We start from the raw sequence: 15,060 nt of genomic DNA on the forward strand, positions 1-15,060 counted from the left end.
GGCAGAAGAGAGCCCAACAGAAAGTAAGACTGTACAAGACAGAACAGTGAACCCAGAGAGCAGTAGTGGGGGAGGAAGGGAGCGAGCGAGAGAGCGCTCACTAATGGGAGTGATGAGAACAAGAGCGAGAGAAAGAGTTTCCGATGCCTCGTGCTGCTCTAGTGCTTACTCTGTTTCTTGTAGTACTCCTCCCATGCTTTGCTGTAGTCAGGGCCGCTGCTCTGGGCTTGGCTCTGCTGACCTGCACAAACGAGGGGGTGGGGTGGGGGAGGGGGGATGACGCAGAGTGAGTCAAACTTTTACTGCCAGTCAGCCTAGTGTCATCTACACCATTATCACATGCATAAAATATGACAACGAATCAGCCTGTTTACAACCACAGAAGGTTTGTAGAGGCCTAAACGCTCTGGCAAGAGACTTGAAAAAGCCTCCATGTTATGAGCCTGGAGTGTATTCAGTATACAGTGTGGCATTCAACTAACATAAGCAACCACAAAGCCCTGGTTATAATCACTCTTAAGCGCGAGATTAAGATGCTGGGACATATTTAAAGATGACCTGCATTACAGATGCAGAAAGAACACTGCTAACAGTCATTACAGAGGACCATCTAGCCACACTGTCTTTTCTTACCACAGGGTTCCCACCCAGGGTTCCCACCTTTTCAAGGACATTTAATTCTCACAGGCACAGAATTGCATCTTTTACTCTACAGGTTGGGCCTAATTATTGAATACAAATTAAACAACCACCCTCACTATTCCTCTTCTAATAGACAATAAAGACTTAATCAAATTAAAATGGAAACCATTACTCTACAGAAATTTCAAAATATTATCCATGGAAGAGTGCAATAACATAATTAAATTTCATTAGATCTACAAAGTGCTTTCCCCAGGAATACTTTTTAGAAGAAGTGGAGTCGTGTGTGCAGACATGAGACCGCAGCGCTGGACCCTCAGTGCCAAGATTTTCTAGTGTAAGAATGTATAAAAAATATATATATACACCTGCAGCACCTCGATGAGAATTGACAAGAAAGCGGTAAGGACACACAAGTGGTCTTCTAAAATCACTCGTTCTTGAGTTTAAAAAAAATCTTTGACCTAACGGCATAAAACTTAACATGACAGCTGAAATCCAAGCTGCTGAGAGAGATCGAGACTGCTACTAATTCCACCTTTGCACAAGCTGTGTTGGGGAGCAAGAGGGTTGCCATGGCACTGCCAGCAGGATGGTAGTGATGGAGACGAGGGGGCTTTTTGGTGTGGCGGACAGGTGGGGGGACAGCGGGACAATCAGAGGGTTGGGGGGCTTGTGGTGAGGGGGGCAGGAGAGGTTCTCAGATCTGATGTTTCGAAGGGGGTGGAGGTGACGGGGGGTGGGGGCAGGACTGGGCTGTTAAGACCCTCAGACATCTTAAGTCTGTCTTGCTGAAGGGTTGGTGGAATCCTAGCCAGCAGGAGATTGGCTGGCAGTGAGGCAGGGGTCATTGGTGGCTCCTTTAGTAGCTCACAGCTTGCGTCCACACACACACACACACACACACACACACACACTTCCTCCCTCCCTTACTCACTCACACATTCACACACACACTTGCCTAGCTTTTTATAATACTGCTCCCATGCTTTGGAATAGTCCATCTGTCCGGTCTGGGATCCATTGTGACCTGAAACCAGACAGAGATAACACTGTTTGAAAAACAGAGCCTCTGCACTGAGATTGGGCCAGTTCCTTTTTTTATTCTCCCTCTCCTTCCTCTCTCTGTCTGTCTGTCTGTCTGTCTATCTCTCTCCTCCTCACCCTTTCCACCCACCATTTTCCTTATCTCCTCTCCTTGTACAGAAACGCAACTGCTTTCATCAAGCTCCAACTTCATCGGGTGGCAGCAGCAGCAGCACTTCAATGGACACTTACTCTTCGGCATGTGAAATTAAGTGTTGATTCAGTTCACACAAAGAGCCATCGTATACTGAGGGGGAGTGTGTGTGTGTGTGTGTGTGTGTAGAGGGACTGTATTGTGTTCTGTGTAAGCAGTAGTTGGCATACCCTGCCACTGAGGCAGGAAGAACGGAAGAAGGGTAAGAAAGAGGGGAGAGCAAGGGTGTAAGAAGGCGTTGGTAGAGGTGGTGGGTTTGGTGGGTATTTAGAGGGAGACTTACTGGGGTCCTGTTGTCCTTGGGGCTGCCATGGTTGGTATGTTGTGCCCCAGCCTCCGGTCATGAAGGTCTGCGGTCCACTGCAACAGGAAGCAAGACAAAGATTTAATAAAATATGCGAATCATCCAATATGTATGGTGGTGCTGGACATCACAGAATAGAGAACACAAAGTAATTCCACATGCATTTATTAAGTGGGAGGCCAATATACGCCTTGGGGGGTGTTCTACAATGACATTATTTGTAGAGAAAGAGCCATCTTAAGGGAGGAAGTGGAGAAGAACTGCCTTACAGCAACAACAAAGAAGTCCACCTGCTCACAATGGTCTGCCATTTGAAAAAATGCTTAGCAGGCATAAGTAGGAAGTGAAATGGTAAAAAAAAAAAAAAAAAACTAAAGACGGGCGCAAACACTCAGAAAAACAAAACAAAAAAAGGGCACTTACTTCTGGTGAGGGGTGGCTTGGCCTTGGGTGAAAGGATTGAGGCCAAAACTGCTGTTGCCTCCCAGCCCTGAAGCCTGGGGAGGGAGGGGGAGAGGGGAGAAGAGCAGAGCAGAGCAGTGAGACAAGAGAAGAACAGAAAGGAAAGAGGAGCAAAAGAACAAGAAAAGGAAGAGACACTTGAGGCTGAATGAGCAACCAGGCAAGGTCAGAGGGCAGACATCGGCCCTTGCGCACTCCATTAGGCGCGCGTGATTGATTGTTGGCCGTCTGACTTTTGTGTGTATGGAGAGAGGCCAGGTAGGGTGGGGAGGCCACGAGGGGTGAAAGTGTGTGAGTGTATGTGTGTGGTTTTGTGGGAGGGGGGCAGGGGCAGAAAGGGTGGCATTTGGTAGTTGACTTTTCCTCACCCCAAGAAACAGCCCAAAAGCCTCCAAACTAACAAGGCATGATGGAGATACATGATGGAATTTATAACCCAGTGAAGGCCTCATGATGATCATTCCAACATATAATATAGTATGATATGTTGCATAAACAGATGTACTATAATTGTAATAAAAATTAAGCAAGGAAAATGCTGTATGCTTATGTAGATCTATCTACAATACTGAAGACAAAACATATTTTATTTATTCACAAAGTTGTTATTGCAGGTATCCGACTTTATTCAATGCAATATTTTGGGCAAGTACTCTGCAGTAATTGCGATAAGGCACGCGTCTTTTCTCTCCTTTAACGATTGCCCTGTAGTACCTATGAGAAGGTAAAGGGCTGTAGTGACTCGTATCATCCAAACCGCAAAACAACCCAGTACAGCCCAACTCCAAATGGTGAGGTGTGAGCACCAGGGCAGGTACTGCTATTGTGGAATCGAGGGACCACCTCACAAACTTCAGTGACGTGGCCATTCAAAGCAAACTGCGGGTGTGTGGTTATTAGGTTGGTGAAGACAGGGGTGGGGGCAGGGACTGGGGGGGGTTTGAGATGGTTACCCCGATCTTCTCATCGATCAGCTGCCGAGCCACCTCCATCTGCTGAGGGGTGCCACGGATGGAGAAGATGCGCATGTTGGGGTCGGTGTTGGGTGGCGGGTTTCTCTGCAGCTCTACATGGGCTCCTGACTGCTGGTTGATGTTCTTAATGGTCTCCCCACCTGTAAAAAAAAAAAAAAAAAAAAAAAAAAACAGGTTGGTGCGGTTAAGTACAAGTGTTTGATTCTGCCAACAGCTGTGAACAAAACTTGACAATCAACACTGATTGGTGCACATCAGTTGACGCACGCAAATTAACGACAACTTTAAAATATAGAATTGAAGGGTTCTTTTATTTTTTTATCGTAATGTATGTTGACAGCCCAAGTTTGCATGTTTGGGCTTGTTTTGAGAGTGAGCCTGAAAACAAAACCTCCACCCCATGAACGAGCTTCACTTTATCTAATGGCCAACAGGAAGTCCAAAATACATCCCTTCCTTCAAATCACAATGATCTAATGCTCCTAGGCTGCAGTAGTCATCGAGAGCTGTGCAATTAGAGGCTGTAAAGAAACACTACAGACACACAAACATGGGAGGGTGGGAGCAGCCACACGCATTCCGGTTCCCGCCGAGCCAGTGGCCTCAGTGCATCTACCTTCACAGAGTAGCACAAGCTGGCTACAACATCTTCCCCTTTGTATCTTAATAGCCACGCAAATCAGAAACAATGGTTAACACTTTCCCACCACCCAGGGAAGTGTTGGGGTAAATGTACAGGCCACCAACTGTGCTGATGGGTGTGTACATCCACAGTGATGAACATGCACCAGCTGAACATTTGTTCAACAACACGATCGGCTTCGGCTGATTAAAAGTGACTTTTGGACTTTTTCACGAACACACAGATATGTTTTTTAATCTAGTTTTAAAATGTAATTGTAGAGATAATCTTCCATCCCATCAATGTCTTATTTTATTTCACTGGTTATAGTATATAGCTAATAAGACACATTTTCTCAGTTTATATTGGACAGCTGAAGTCAGGACTGACCAGTATGAGACTGTGGATGGAGGATGGAAACAGGCACATGTCCTCAGAGTCTAAAGCCAGTAGAATCAATGAAAGTACCTATAGAGTTGCTCAAGCTGGCTACAACATCTTCCCTTTGTATTTTAATATCCGCGCAAATCAGAAACAATGGCCAACACTTCCCCACGACACAGAGCTATACGGCAGGGGAGGACGCATGGGCCACCAACTGCGCTGGGGTGGTGTCGAGAGTCAAGAGAGGAGAGGGTGCCACCTCAGAGCCACAAAAGGGGAAGGAAGAAATTAAAGCGTATCCTCTCCCCCATACAGTTTCCTTCTTGGCCCTTTCATACGCCGCCACTCAATCTTGTCCACCGGGTAGAAAAAGAGGGGAATAGCTGAGGCAGGCAGGGAGGGGTGGGTGGGTAGAAAGAAAGCAAGCAGGCAGGCAGCCTCTCCTCCACCTCTCCTGAAAAGCCTCTACAGAGTCCTGATGGAGGAGTAGGGGGTAGCAGTGGTGTTGGAGGTGGGGGTGGGGGGGGTTGTGCAGGGGATGTCCGAACATCAATTACACGTTTGTTCGCTTCTGGGTGACACTCAGGTGACCCCAACTGACCCCTGGCTGAAAACGCTCGTCAAAGAGTTCCCGCCTCCACAGGCCTCCTCGTCGTTGCCAACTGACAAGGCATGGGCCATTAACCCATTGTCAAGCAAATGAAACTTCTGCATTGATGAAGCCATTATTAGGTCCCCCAGTCAGACACAGAAGAGGGACTAAAGACACTGGCCATTCATTTCATGGACTGGGACCGCACTGAGGCAAGCTAATTTGGCCTTATAAATGAGACTGGTTTAGTGAGCTGGAGAAAAAGTGGGAGGGAGTGTTTAGGGAAAGCCAGGGGTGGTTATTCATTGGCGCAGGAACGTTAACTGTGGTTTTAAACACAGAGAGAAAAGGAGTTTACAAAAACAGCCGGCAAACAAAAAGCTTGGGGGCCTTTTAGTAAGGGTAAACGGCAGGACAGTTTCAAAGTGTTCAATGAAAGACTAGTTTTTAATACGGTTGAATGTATTCTTCATTGGATTACAAATCTAGAAATAATCTATCCGGATCCTTCTATGGCTTGTTTGTATGCAGCGGCACCTGGTTTTACATTTGTATCCGAGTGCTCTTACCACAGAGACACTAAGCTACATTCCTTCATGGTTAAAGGGCGCTCATACACTGGCTGGGTAATTCGACAATGCAAAGCCAAGACAAGGAGCGCCATTAGAGGAACATGCTGTACAGCCAAAAGAACATAATGTGCATTAACTCAACCAACATAACTCAGTCAAGAGTCAAAACTCATGAAAAATGTTGATGGTTGAAAAAAAAATGTGTTGAGCAAAAATGCCACAGGAGTGTCTGACTCCCTTTTGACAAAATCAATTTTATCCTGAGTTTTTAAGAAGGTGGGCTTTGTCCACCATTAGATCATGTTGGGAGTGGAGTGTGTGTGTGGCGGTTGACAGCTTGGCAGCCAGCTCCCTTGCAGCACCGTAAAGATATTAATCACTGCGGCCAAAAGGCCAAGCTGACAGGGCCCTGGGCCCACCACCCTCACCTCCTCACTGGCCCTGTTTCACATGCTAATGCCCATGGAGACACCCAGGTTTATCCTTCCCCTCGCCCTCACCACAAAAACACCCGTCTGACATTTCTTTTGCGCTTTTTTTTATTATTATTATTACAGATGGCCAAGGTCTCTAGTCACCGCCCCCCGTCACACAGTGAGCCGCCACAGATAAAAAGGCCTACACACACACGGTGTGTGAACGTCAGCAATGGTCAATGACTTTTAAATAGCTAGCAATAGAGTGAGCATGAATGACCAATAAGCTAATTCAGCTCATTCATTCCCTTGACTTCACTCCATCTGGCTTGAAAAGGCCTTTTATTAAACGCTGGAGGCAACCTCCGCGTGTGATTGAGGGCTTTTATTATTAACTCTCAACAATTAATGTCACATTACAAGCACTATCCTTTTCTCCAGGCCCCCCCTGAGAGCAGGTCTCAAGTGGCGCTTGAGCCAAGTGGATGGAGGGGAGGGGGGGGGGTTTGCTCCGGGGCGACATGGCCACCCAGGCAGGTGTCTCATTCTTGGGACCATTGTTGTCCATTTTTCTTTTCTCTTTTTTTGGAAGTTAAAAAAAAACTATAGGGGTGAGAAACAACCAAATCAAATTCCACTTATACGCCTGTAAAGGTCGCAGCGCGCACACACTTGTGGATTAAGCTGCCAGAACACTCCGATAGCAAGGGAGGCGTTATTTCTTGGATAAGGTTGTCAAACAGGGTACATATATGGGGAACTATTGGGATGTGTGTGTGTGGGGGTTAGTTGTTATACTGGATTTTTGAGTTTAACAGGACATGTCTTCACACATTTCTTCAGGTTGGCCTAGAAAAACGTGTATGTGTATGCAACTAAGTGTATGCAAATGAAAGGAGTACAGAAATGGATCAGAAAGAAACCAAAAGATCCGGTACCTTTTCCAATCACAAGGCCACACTTGTCAGCGGGTATCGTGTAGGTCACTTCCTGAATGCCTCCAGGTGCCCCAACGTTCCAGTCCCCGCGTCCTCTGCCACGGCCCCGGGCTGCACCCCCGAATCCGTCCCGCTCCTGCACAGGGGGAACACATAAGGTAACAACACCTGCTGGATCTGTACCATCAAGTACACTCATAACACAGTATGCCTTAACGTGCTGCTCTCTGGGATCGCCTTGGGCAATAAAGGACCATCTTGCAAGTTAAGGAATGTGCCAGTCATGGCTGTTAATAAAAAATACTTGGCAGACCAGTCACAATCAGCTGTTATATGTGATATTTAAACTAAAAAAATGAAAGAAAAAAAAAGAAAAAACTAATGAAAGGGTAATGCATTTTTAAAAAGTGTTATTGACAGAGCCCTTCCCCAAACACATTAATCGTGCAATTGGTTATTAATGCGAGTCTACAGCACGGTCCAAGACTGTCCCCTTAGTGCCACCTTGACGTTTCCACCAATGGTTTAACACCCAGTGACTGACATAGTGGAGGCGAGGGGGTGGGGGGGTGGGACAGAAAAAGCAGACAAGCTCGCTGCTGTTACCTGTCCATACAACTGACTGAGGTCCCCCAAACCGGGCCAGGGGCCCAGCGGGTCCAGGACGGGTCGGTCTGGGGTCAGGCTGGACCCATCCAGGGACCAGCCGGTTTGGGGCGGGAAGGGGGATCGCTACATGATGACAACAACAACAACAACAAGCAGTGACAGTATGGAGGCTTTAGGAAACGAAATGGCGGAAAAAAAACACAGCGCCCTCTTTGCACTACGAGCGCCGTTTGTTTTCAAGTCAAATGGATCCATGTTGAATACAATGTGGTTCAAAAACAGCCACGCACACAATGGCTCTCTGCCATTAAGTTATAATAACAATAAATTACATAAATCGCATTTATAACAACCGAAAATATTAGCGTAAAGAGGGTCACTGTCAGTCAAGTTACACTGATATGTAATTGCACTGAAAAAGAGAGAATTATTGTACAATCTGGATTAGCCGTTGCTTATTCAAAGAAAGCCCTTGTGAAAGACTGGCAAGAATTATTCATGTTAAACAAAGAAGTCCTTTGCAACAGGTTATTATGCAATCCATTCCATTCCAGGTGTTAATGGAGTTGAGTGATGTGAGCAGCTCCTTGATGGAACTAGCCGGCTGAGAACACGGAGCAAAGAGCATCAGGGCTTCTAGAAGGCACTCTAGATGTCATAATACATGCCACTTCTAGGAGGTTCTGCTCTCTACGGAAGACAAGGGCTTTAGAGGGGAGCAGACAGGGGGTTAGAGACAGCTTGGTAAGAAAGCTGAGGGGGGAGGGGGGGGGCAGACGAGTGAGTGGGCGGGCGAGCTGGTGGCAAACCTGTGCAGTGTGGACCAGCTCGTTGATGAGGTGGACTGCGTGCTGGCATCTGTCCGGCTGGCCCATCACCTGGGCGATACGGTCGGGGCTGATGCCATCATCTGTGTAATGGGAAACAGATTTGAGTAATACCAGAGGGTCAAATTAATGGCAGCCCATTCAATTCTTCAGATAAATACAGATTATTGCCAATGAGTAAAAGAGAGAGAAAGAAAGAAAGAAAGAAAGAAAGAGAGAGAGAAAGAAAGAGAGAGAGAAAGAAAGAGAGAGAGAAAAGGCAGGCTCATACATCATGTTTGGGCAGAGAATAGAGCTGCAAACTGTGGATTTAGGGGCAGATTCATGTTCTGAAAATACATTTCTTAAAATCCCTCTGCATTTTCCCCCACCTGGTTGATACTGTCAGCACAGATACAATCAAATGTTGTGTATATTTTGTTTAAAAAAATAATAATAAAACCCTGCACATTGTCCTACTGGGTAAAATGGTCATGAAATTCAGGAAAGCACCGTTTTGCCATTCAAATTTGCCAACGTGCCATTCAGCTATGATGGGCTACCCCAGTATGTAAAAACAATTATTAAGTACTGCCTCAAACATATTTTAGCTAAAACTGTGGGTTAAACAAAACAAAACCTACTGCTTGTGCCCACAGCCCAGTTATATACCATAGATTACTTTGTTTTCTGCTATGTGTCTTTCAATGCTTCAATGCACTCAATCCTTCACTAGTTTACATTTAAAAACGCAAGTTAAGGGCATTCATATGAGCACGGAAGAGGAAATGATTCACCAGCCACTGAGCCAGCCAACCAGTTCCACAGACAACAACGTCAGTCTTGGAAAGGTTGAAACCTAACAATTATCTCTAGCCGAATTAGGTACAGGACTCCATCTCCTAAATGTGACAAAGTAAAAAGTCTTTCCTGCAACAAACGTATGAGCAGGAGGAAGCTCCGATTCACATTTATTTATTTCAGACATGATGCAACCAGTCAGCTTACAGATAGAAATGGCTGAAATCGATGGCATGCTCCATGTAATGATGTCCTTTTGATATAAATTCCATCATTTAAAACTGCCTTGCATATACACACACAACTTCGGTGAAGCTTTGAGGCAAGACAATGCGAAGTCTGGCTCAATGACATCCCCAATTCCAATCTCCCCCCCCACCCACACACACGTCTGGTGACTCATGACCATGCACCCACCTGGCTTGAACTGGATCCTCACGCCGGCGTCGTTCTGGATCTTCTTGATCATCTCCCCGTTCCTGCCAATGACTATGCCCACGGCAAACCTCGGGACAGCCACCTGGGAAGAGTCACACTAATGAGGACAAATAAGTGCAATTTATTTAATGGTTAGTGAACAATCAATATCAAACACACAACACATCATCTGCCCCCACCCCCTTTGGGTGCCCCCGTCAGTGTAGATGTCAATGAAATGTTAGTCAGCCTGACTTTTAGCAAATTTGCAGGTCTGAAAGTACATTTTCCCCCTAATGTAAAAAACATTCATGGCAAATAAAGCCAAAAATAAGCATACAAGTAATAAAGACAGAAAGGAACAGGAAGATTTTATCTGACGTTTTCTGGGCGATGTTCAGTTTAATTTTCTTAAAAGAGGTAAAACACTGAAGAGATGGATTCCTGTTTTAACTATGGATGAATTTAGCCTTAAACACACAAATGTAACCACCGTTTTAGACTAGGAAATATAACTTCATGTCAGGGTATGTGTTATTCAATCGTGCATTGAGGGAGTCAAGGCGCACTTACATCCATGCTGCTTCCTCCCATCCTGGAGCCAAAGTCCCCTCTGGCAGTGCGGAAGTCTCCCTGGTCCTTATCCCGGATGATCTCCACCACCAGCTCACGGGCTTGCTGCACAAACCACACACCAGACACCGGGTTATTTCCCAATCACACCTGCGCTCTCTCTCCTGCTTATTTCCTGACACTCTTCACTGCCTTAAATGAATAAAGGCCAAAAAGCTCCAAAATAAACTTTAACACATTTTGTATTTATTTGAGAGGTTAATGGCACTCACTCATTTACATTAAATTCCTAGGTAGCACACAATCTGTTCTGACTAACAAAGTTCTACTTAGTAAATGGCTTATAGATAACTTGTTGTGTATGTAAATTATGGGCATGCTTGATCACTCCTGACATTGAACATTCTAAACAGCCATGGATAATTTGATTTGGTCAATATTGACAATATATGCAATGCCGTTCCACAGCTTTTTTCACTCCTAGGGCAGGGGACAAATTCAGGGACTTTGGAAATGACGATGGTGTATTTCAGAGGCAGTCAGGCAGCAGTATGGTCTTTTTCAAACGTGGGTCAAATCAGAGTGATCATTTAATCCTATAACAACATTTCTGATGCGCAGTCAGGCAGGCCCAGATAGACAAAATGTATCGATTCGAAAAATCCGGATCAAGTACCCTGAAACTTCACCAATTTCAAGTGAAACAAAAAATGAATTGGCATAATTAACAGTCTCTCCGCATACTCACAACCATTCCTTTATACTTGCTAGCATAACCACCCAGCCCCTTCACACACACACACACACACACACACACACACACACTAGGCTAAGGTGATATACCTGCACTTTGTAAGGGTCCCCGGTGATTCTCAGGGGCTTGTCCACTCCTGTCGGCATGGGACCATCTTGGATCATGATCATCTTAACACCTGTTCTCTCCTAAAGGGTACAGACACACATACACAGATTAACACACAGACACAAACAAGATCACTTTGCATATATCAGTCAAATCCCTGATCAACAACGCAACATGTCCTTCGAGGCATGTTCTGTTTTGCTTTGATAGTTTCCTCAGTTACAGTACAGCTTGTCCTTGTACAGCTGTTTTGCTGGAAAACAAGAGGCAGTAGTTCTAGTTCCTAGCTGCAAGAAAGAAACCACGAATACTGACATGTACGGGACATACTAGATTTGACTGTCCAGAATATTGCACATTAGTTTGGACACACAAGCTTGTTAGACTATGTGCTCTAATGGTCTTTTGTGTTCATATACAGCCTTTTTTGCAAAACAAATGGAGGTCAAGGGAGGGGAGAAAGGGGTTGCTAATGTGTCTGCTCTCCCAAGAATGACCAATAGCAGAACGCCGGTGAGTATAAGTGGACTTGGGATACAGGCCTTGGGCCCTGTAGAGCACTTTGAGACAGTTGTTTGTTAATGGTGCTACCATAAAAAAAAAAAAAACAGGACTGAAACTTTACTCCTAGGCTCATACTTAAGTAAGGAACTCATAGCTTAATAGTCTGCATACTTCTACAACGCTTACGCCCTTGGCAATTTTAGTCATTTCACGCAAAAGTATGCCTTCACATTACTTCATGGACCATACCATATCTTCAATAAAGGGGTACATAGAACATTGTATGTGTATGCCAAATCAGGTAAAATCGTTGAAAATGTCAGTAAGAGTTTTGGCATTAGGATCCATGTTGGTATTTAAAAAACAAAAATAAAATCCTGAGGGAGATAAACTGTGTGCTGACTTTTCTTCAGTAGTTTTCAAATTCATTCCATTCTGCCCCTGGGATGTGCACACTGACTTCCTCCTTTTTGGAGAGAGGAGATGGCTTGAGTTCTGACCTGCAGCTGTTTGATGGTGTCCCCTCCTTTCCCGATGACCAGGCCCACTTTGCTGGCGGGGATAAGGATCTCCTGGATGGTGTTGTTGCCGTCCATGTCGTTGTGGAAGCCCGGCCCGTTCCGACATCGCTCCACGATCTGCCCCAACAGTCGCTTCGCCTGCCTGATGGCCAGAGCAAAGGACGAAACATAACTAAACCAGCACTTAGAATATGAGGGGGATGGTGAGTACTTACTCAATGCTTTCAGGACTGTAGTATGACTGTTACTGGGGGGGTGGGGTATATGGTGGTGAGTACTTACTCAATGCTTTCCGGGCTTCCAGTGAGGGTGCAGGGTCTGTCCATCATACCCCCACTATCTGTATTGACACAGACACACACAGTTAACAAGATAACATAACGTCTACTTTGGTTCATCGGAGCCATCAAGTGTTTCTCTACAGTAAGTATGCTACCACCTGCCCTGTCATTAGCCTGTGTTTGTCATCACTACAAGTTATTAGACTCAAAATTATAGTGCAGCTCAATGTTATCCTGACTTACCAGCAGCAATCTGTATCTTGCAACCAGATTCCAACTGAATCCTTGTGATCTGTTCCCCTCCTCTCCCAATTACTACAAGGAAAAAATGCAGGGTCACACACTTAACAGGAAAAAGCACTGCATCAGCACACCCCTTTATACAGATTCTACCACATCAACAGTTTGATCACATTTACACATCTACCACCATTTACATTAAAAGACGTCAAGTTCCTCTAACCTTTACTAAATATTGTAACTACATAAGTGGAAAACAATTCCTCAATACTGGCAGCTTCACCAAAAGTGATACTGATAACATGCATACAGTGTTTTTACAGGACAACAGTTAATACTAAAGTTAATAAAGAGTTTAAGTGTATACTTGGGGTTGCACACAAACTTAATTTTACAACTGCAGTACTCCTTCTTCTAAGTTCTTGTGTACTCTGGGGGAAAGTGGAGGCAGGAGTCGTTGCGTGCGGGAGGTATAAATAATAGAGTGCATAGTGCATCTCTGAACATACAGAAAAGCATTAAATGAACTATATGAAGGCGACATTTGGTCTTAACCATTCCGTCACCAAACTGGGATTTTCACCCAGAGTTCCCATTGTACTCACAGGGATTAAAGCAAGGAAAAGTGCCTGAAGTCATCACATGGATTTTAAATCGGCAGCAAACACCACATCTAATCGTTTCTGAATGTGAATCCTCATGTTCACTTAAAAGGTCCAGATGGTTCTGGATAGGCTTCAAGAGCGGTACTTCCAGGGAGCATAACATTTAAGCAAAGATGTTGAGCTACATGTTTTGTTTCAATACTTAGCTCCAAAGTTGCAAATGTGTTCCATTTAATGTATTAAGATTATTAAATTGAATATGTAGCCTATAGCATGTGTGACGGACCTCTTTGGGCTCGTCAGTTCTTCCTATTTTGTCTGTGTCTATGCGTGTGCTTGCGTGGCTGTTTTCACTCTGTCTTCCAGGTGCCCATAATCAACGACCCGGGAGGCGTGTCCGTGGCCTATAAAAACCCTGCACTCCCTGAATCCAAGGAGCCGGGAACACACTGTCTGTTGCGTTGGTACTGTGGCACTGTCTGTAGCGTTGTTACTGTGGTGAACCTTTGTTAAATAAAACTCTAGAATTCAGAACCTTTGCCGTGTTCCTGGGGTCCTTGGTAATGTGACTAAGAGCCAGGTTGGTACATTTTACAGATTGAAGAGGAGATTGGCAATACTGATCAAAATAAAAATGACGTTGGATTGTTATGACCGGGGGGCAAAACGCTTAATTTTGTTTTACAGGTTCATTCACATGGGCCATTCTCTTTAAAAAACTAAAAGTGATGTATTGGAGTATTTACTATATATTAGGACACAAACAGTTCTGACAAGCTACAATTATTTTTCAACAAATTTGTTCATTTATTTGTATAACCTTATTCCTTGTTAAACTGCTCAGAACACAGAGCGGTATTGTCATTATAATCTCACCTGACGTGCTCAGTTTAAAGGGATTGCACGACAGTGGTATTGGTCGGCTAAAACCAAACCTTTCATTAATTAACTCAAGCCTGGTGATGCCCATTGAGTGCCTTTGATCACCCCTTTAACCACTCCCTTTATCGCTTAAGCAACAGTGCGCATGCGCTCCTGTTTCCGGCCGACGTTATCACCCTCAAAATAGCGAACAGTACAGGTATAATAGGCCTAATGATGTCAAATGATGTCATTGCAGTGCTATTTCGAGAGAGCTTGGCCACAAGCATTATTGAGATCTTTACTGAGCCACAGTATAAACAAAGGTCTTGTTAATACAAAATAAAGTGTGTTTAATTTTTATATATATATAAAAAATATTTTATTATATATATATATATATATATATAATATGAATAAATATTCATATTGTTGCTATCAGGGTACCCCCAGGATTTTTCATCTCAAATTTAAGACTTGTTAAGACTTTTTCAAGACCACTTTAGATGAAATTTAAGACCAACATCGCACCTTTCCTGATATGCATAATTTTATGAAAAAAAAAAAAAAAAAATGTAATCATAACACAACCATTTAAAACAATAACTATGAGGGGTGGACGTGTGAGTGTGTGTTTGTGTACATGTGTGTGTGTGCATGCGTGTCTGGATACGTCTGTGGGTGAACCTGTGTGCGGTTGTAATACAACAGATCCTACAGCCTTTGGAGCTCTGCGCTTTTGGCAGCAATCTGTTCATCCAGTATGATGAGTTCAGCCAACTTATTATAGCGGGAGCTTTTCCATTAAAGTTGCTGTGTTTTTGAGGTGTTTGT

The 15,060-nt window shown here is 44.4% G+C and overlaps 1 protein-coding gene across 5 annotated transcripts in view; it reads right to left on the minus strand.

Annotated features, from left to right (window-relative positions):
* The window catches only part of fubp3 (far upstream element (FUSE) binding protein 3), a 31,104-nt gene that overhangs the window by 2,614 nt on the left and 13,430 nt on the right, over positions 1–15,060 (minus strand). The window contains exons 5-17 of one of the 5 annotated variants that reach the window (XM_080848186.1): positions 12,764–12,835; positions 12,522–12,579; positions 12,219–12,381; positions 11,196–11,294; positions 10,353–10,457; positions 9,780–9,882; positions 8,565–8,665; positions 7,753–7,878; positions 7,147–7,282; positions 3,602–3,762; positions 2,610–2,683; positions 2,166–2,242; positions 170–241 (exon numbers count right to left, since the gene is read on the minus strand). In XM_080848186.1, coding sequence (XP_080704312.1) covers positions 170–241; positions 2,166–2,242; positions 2,610–2,683; positions 3,602–3,762; positions 7,147–7,282; positions 7,753–7,878; positions 8,565–8,665; positions 9,780–9,882; positions 10,353–10,457; positions 11,196–11,294; positions 12,219–12,381; positions 12,522–12,579; positions 12,764–12,835 — 1,347 coding nt within the window. Of the gene's footprint in view, positions 1–169; positions 242–2,165; positions 2,243–2,609; positions 2,684–3,601; positions 3,763–7,146; positions 7,283–7,752; positions 7,879–8,564; positions 8,666–9,779; positions 9,898–10,352; positions 10,458–11,195; positions 11,295–12,218; positions 12,382–12,521; positions 12,580–12,763; positions 12,836–15,060 lie in introns of all 5 variants that reach the window. The other 4 variants (XM_080848185.1, XM_080848187.1, XM_080848189.1 and 1 more) reach the window with 4 other exon arrangements.

Source organism: Sprattus sprattus (assembly GCF_963457725.1).
Source record: "Sprattus sprattus genome assembly, chromosome: 11".
In the NCBI taxonomy this organism is placed as follows: domain Eukaryota; kingdom Metazoa; phylum Chordata; class Actinopteri; order Clupeiformes; family Clupeidae; genus Sprattus; species Sprattus sprattus.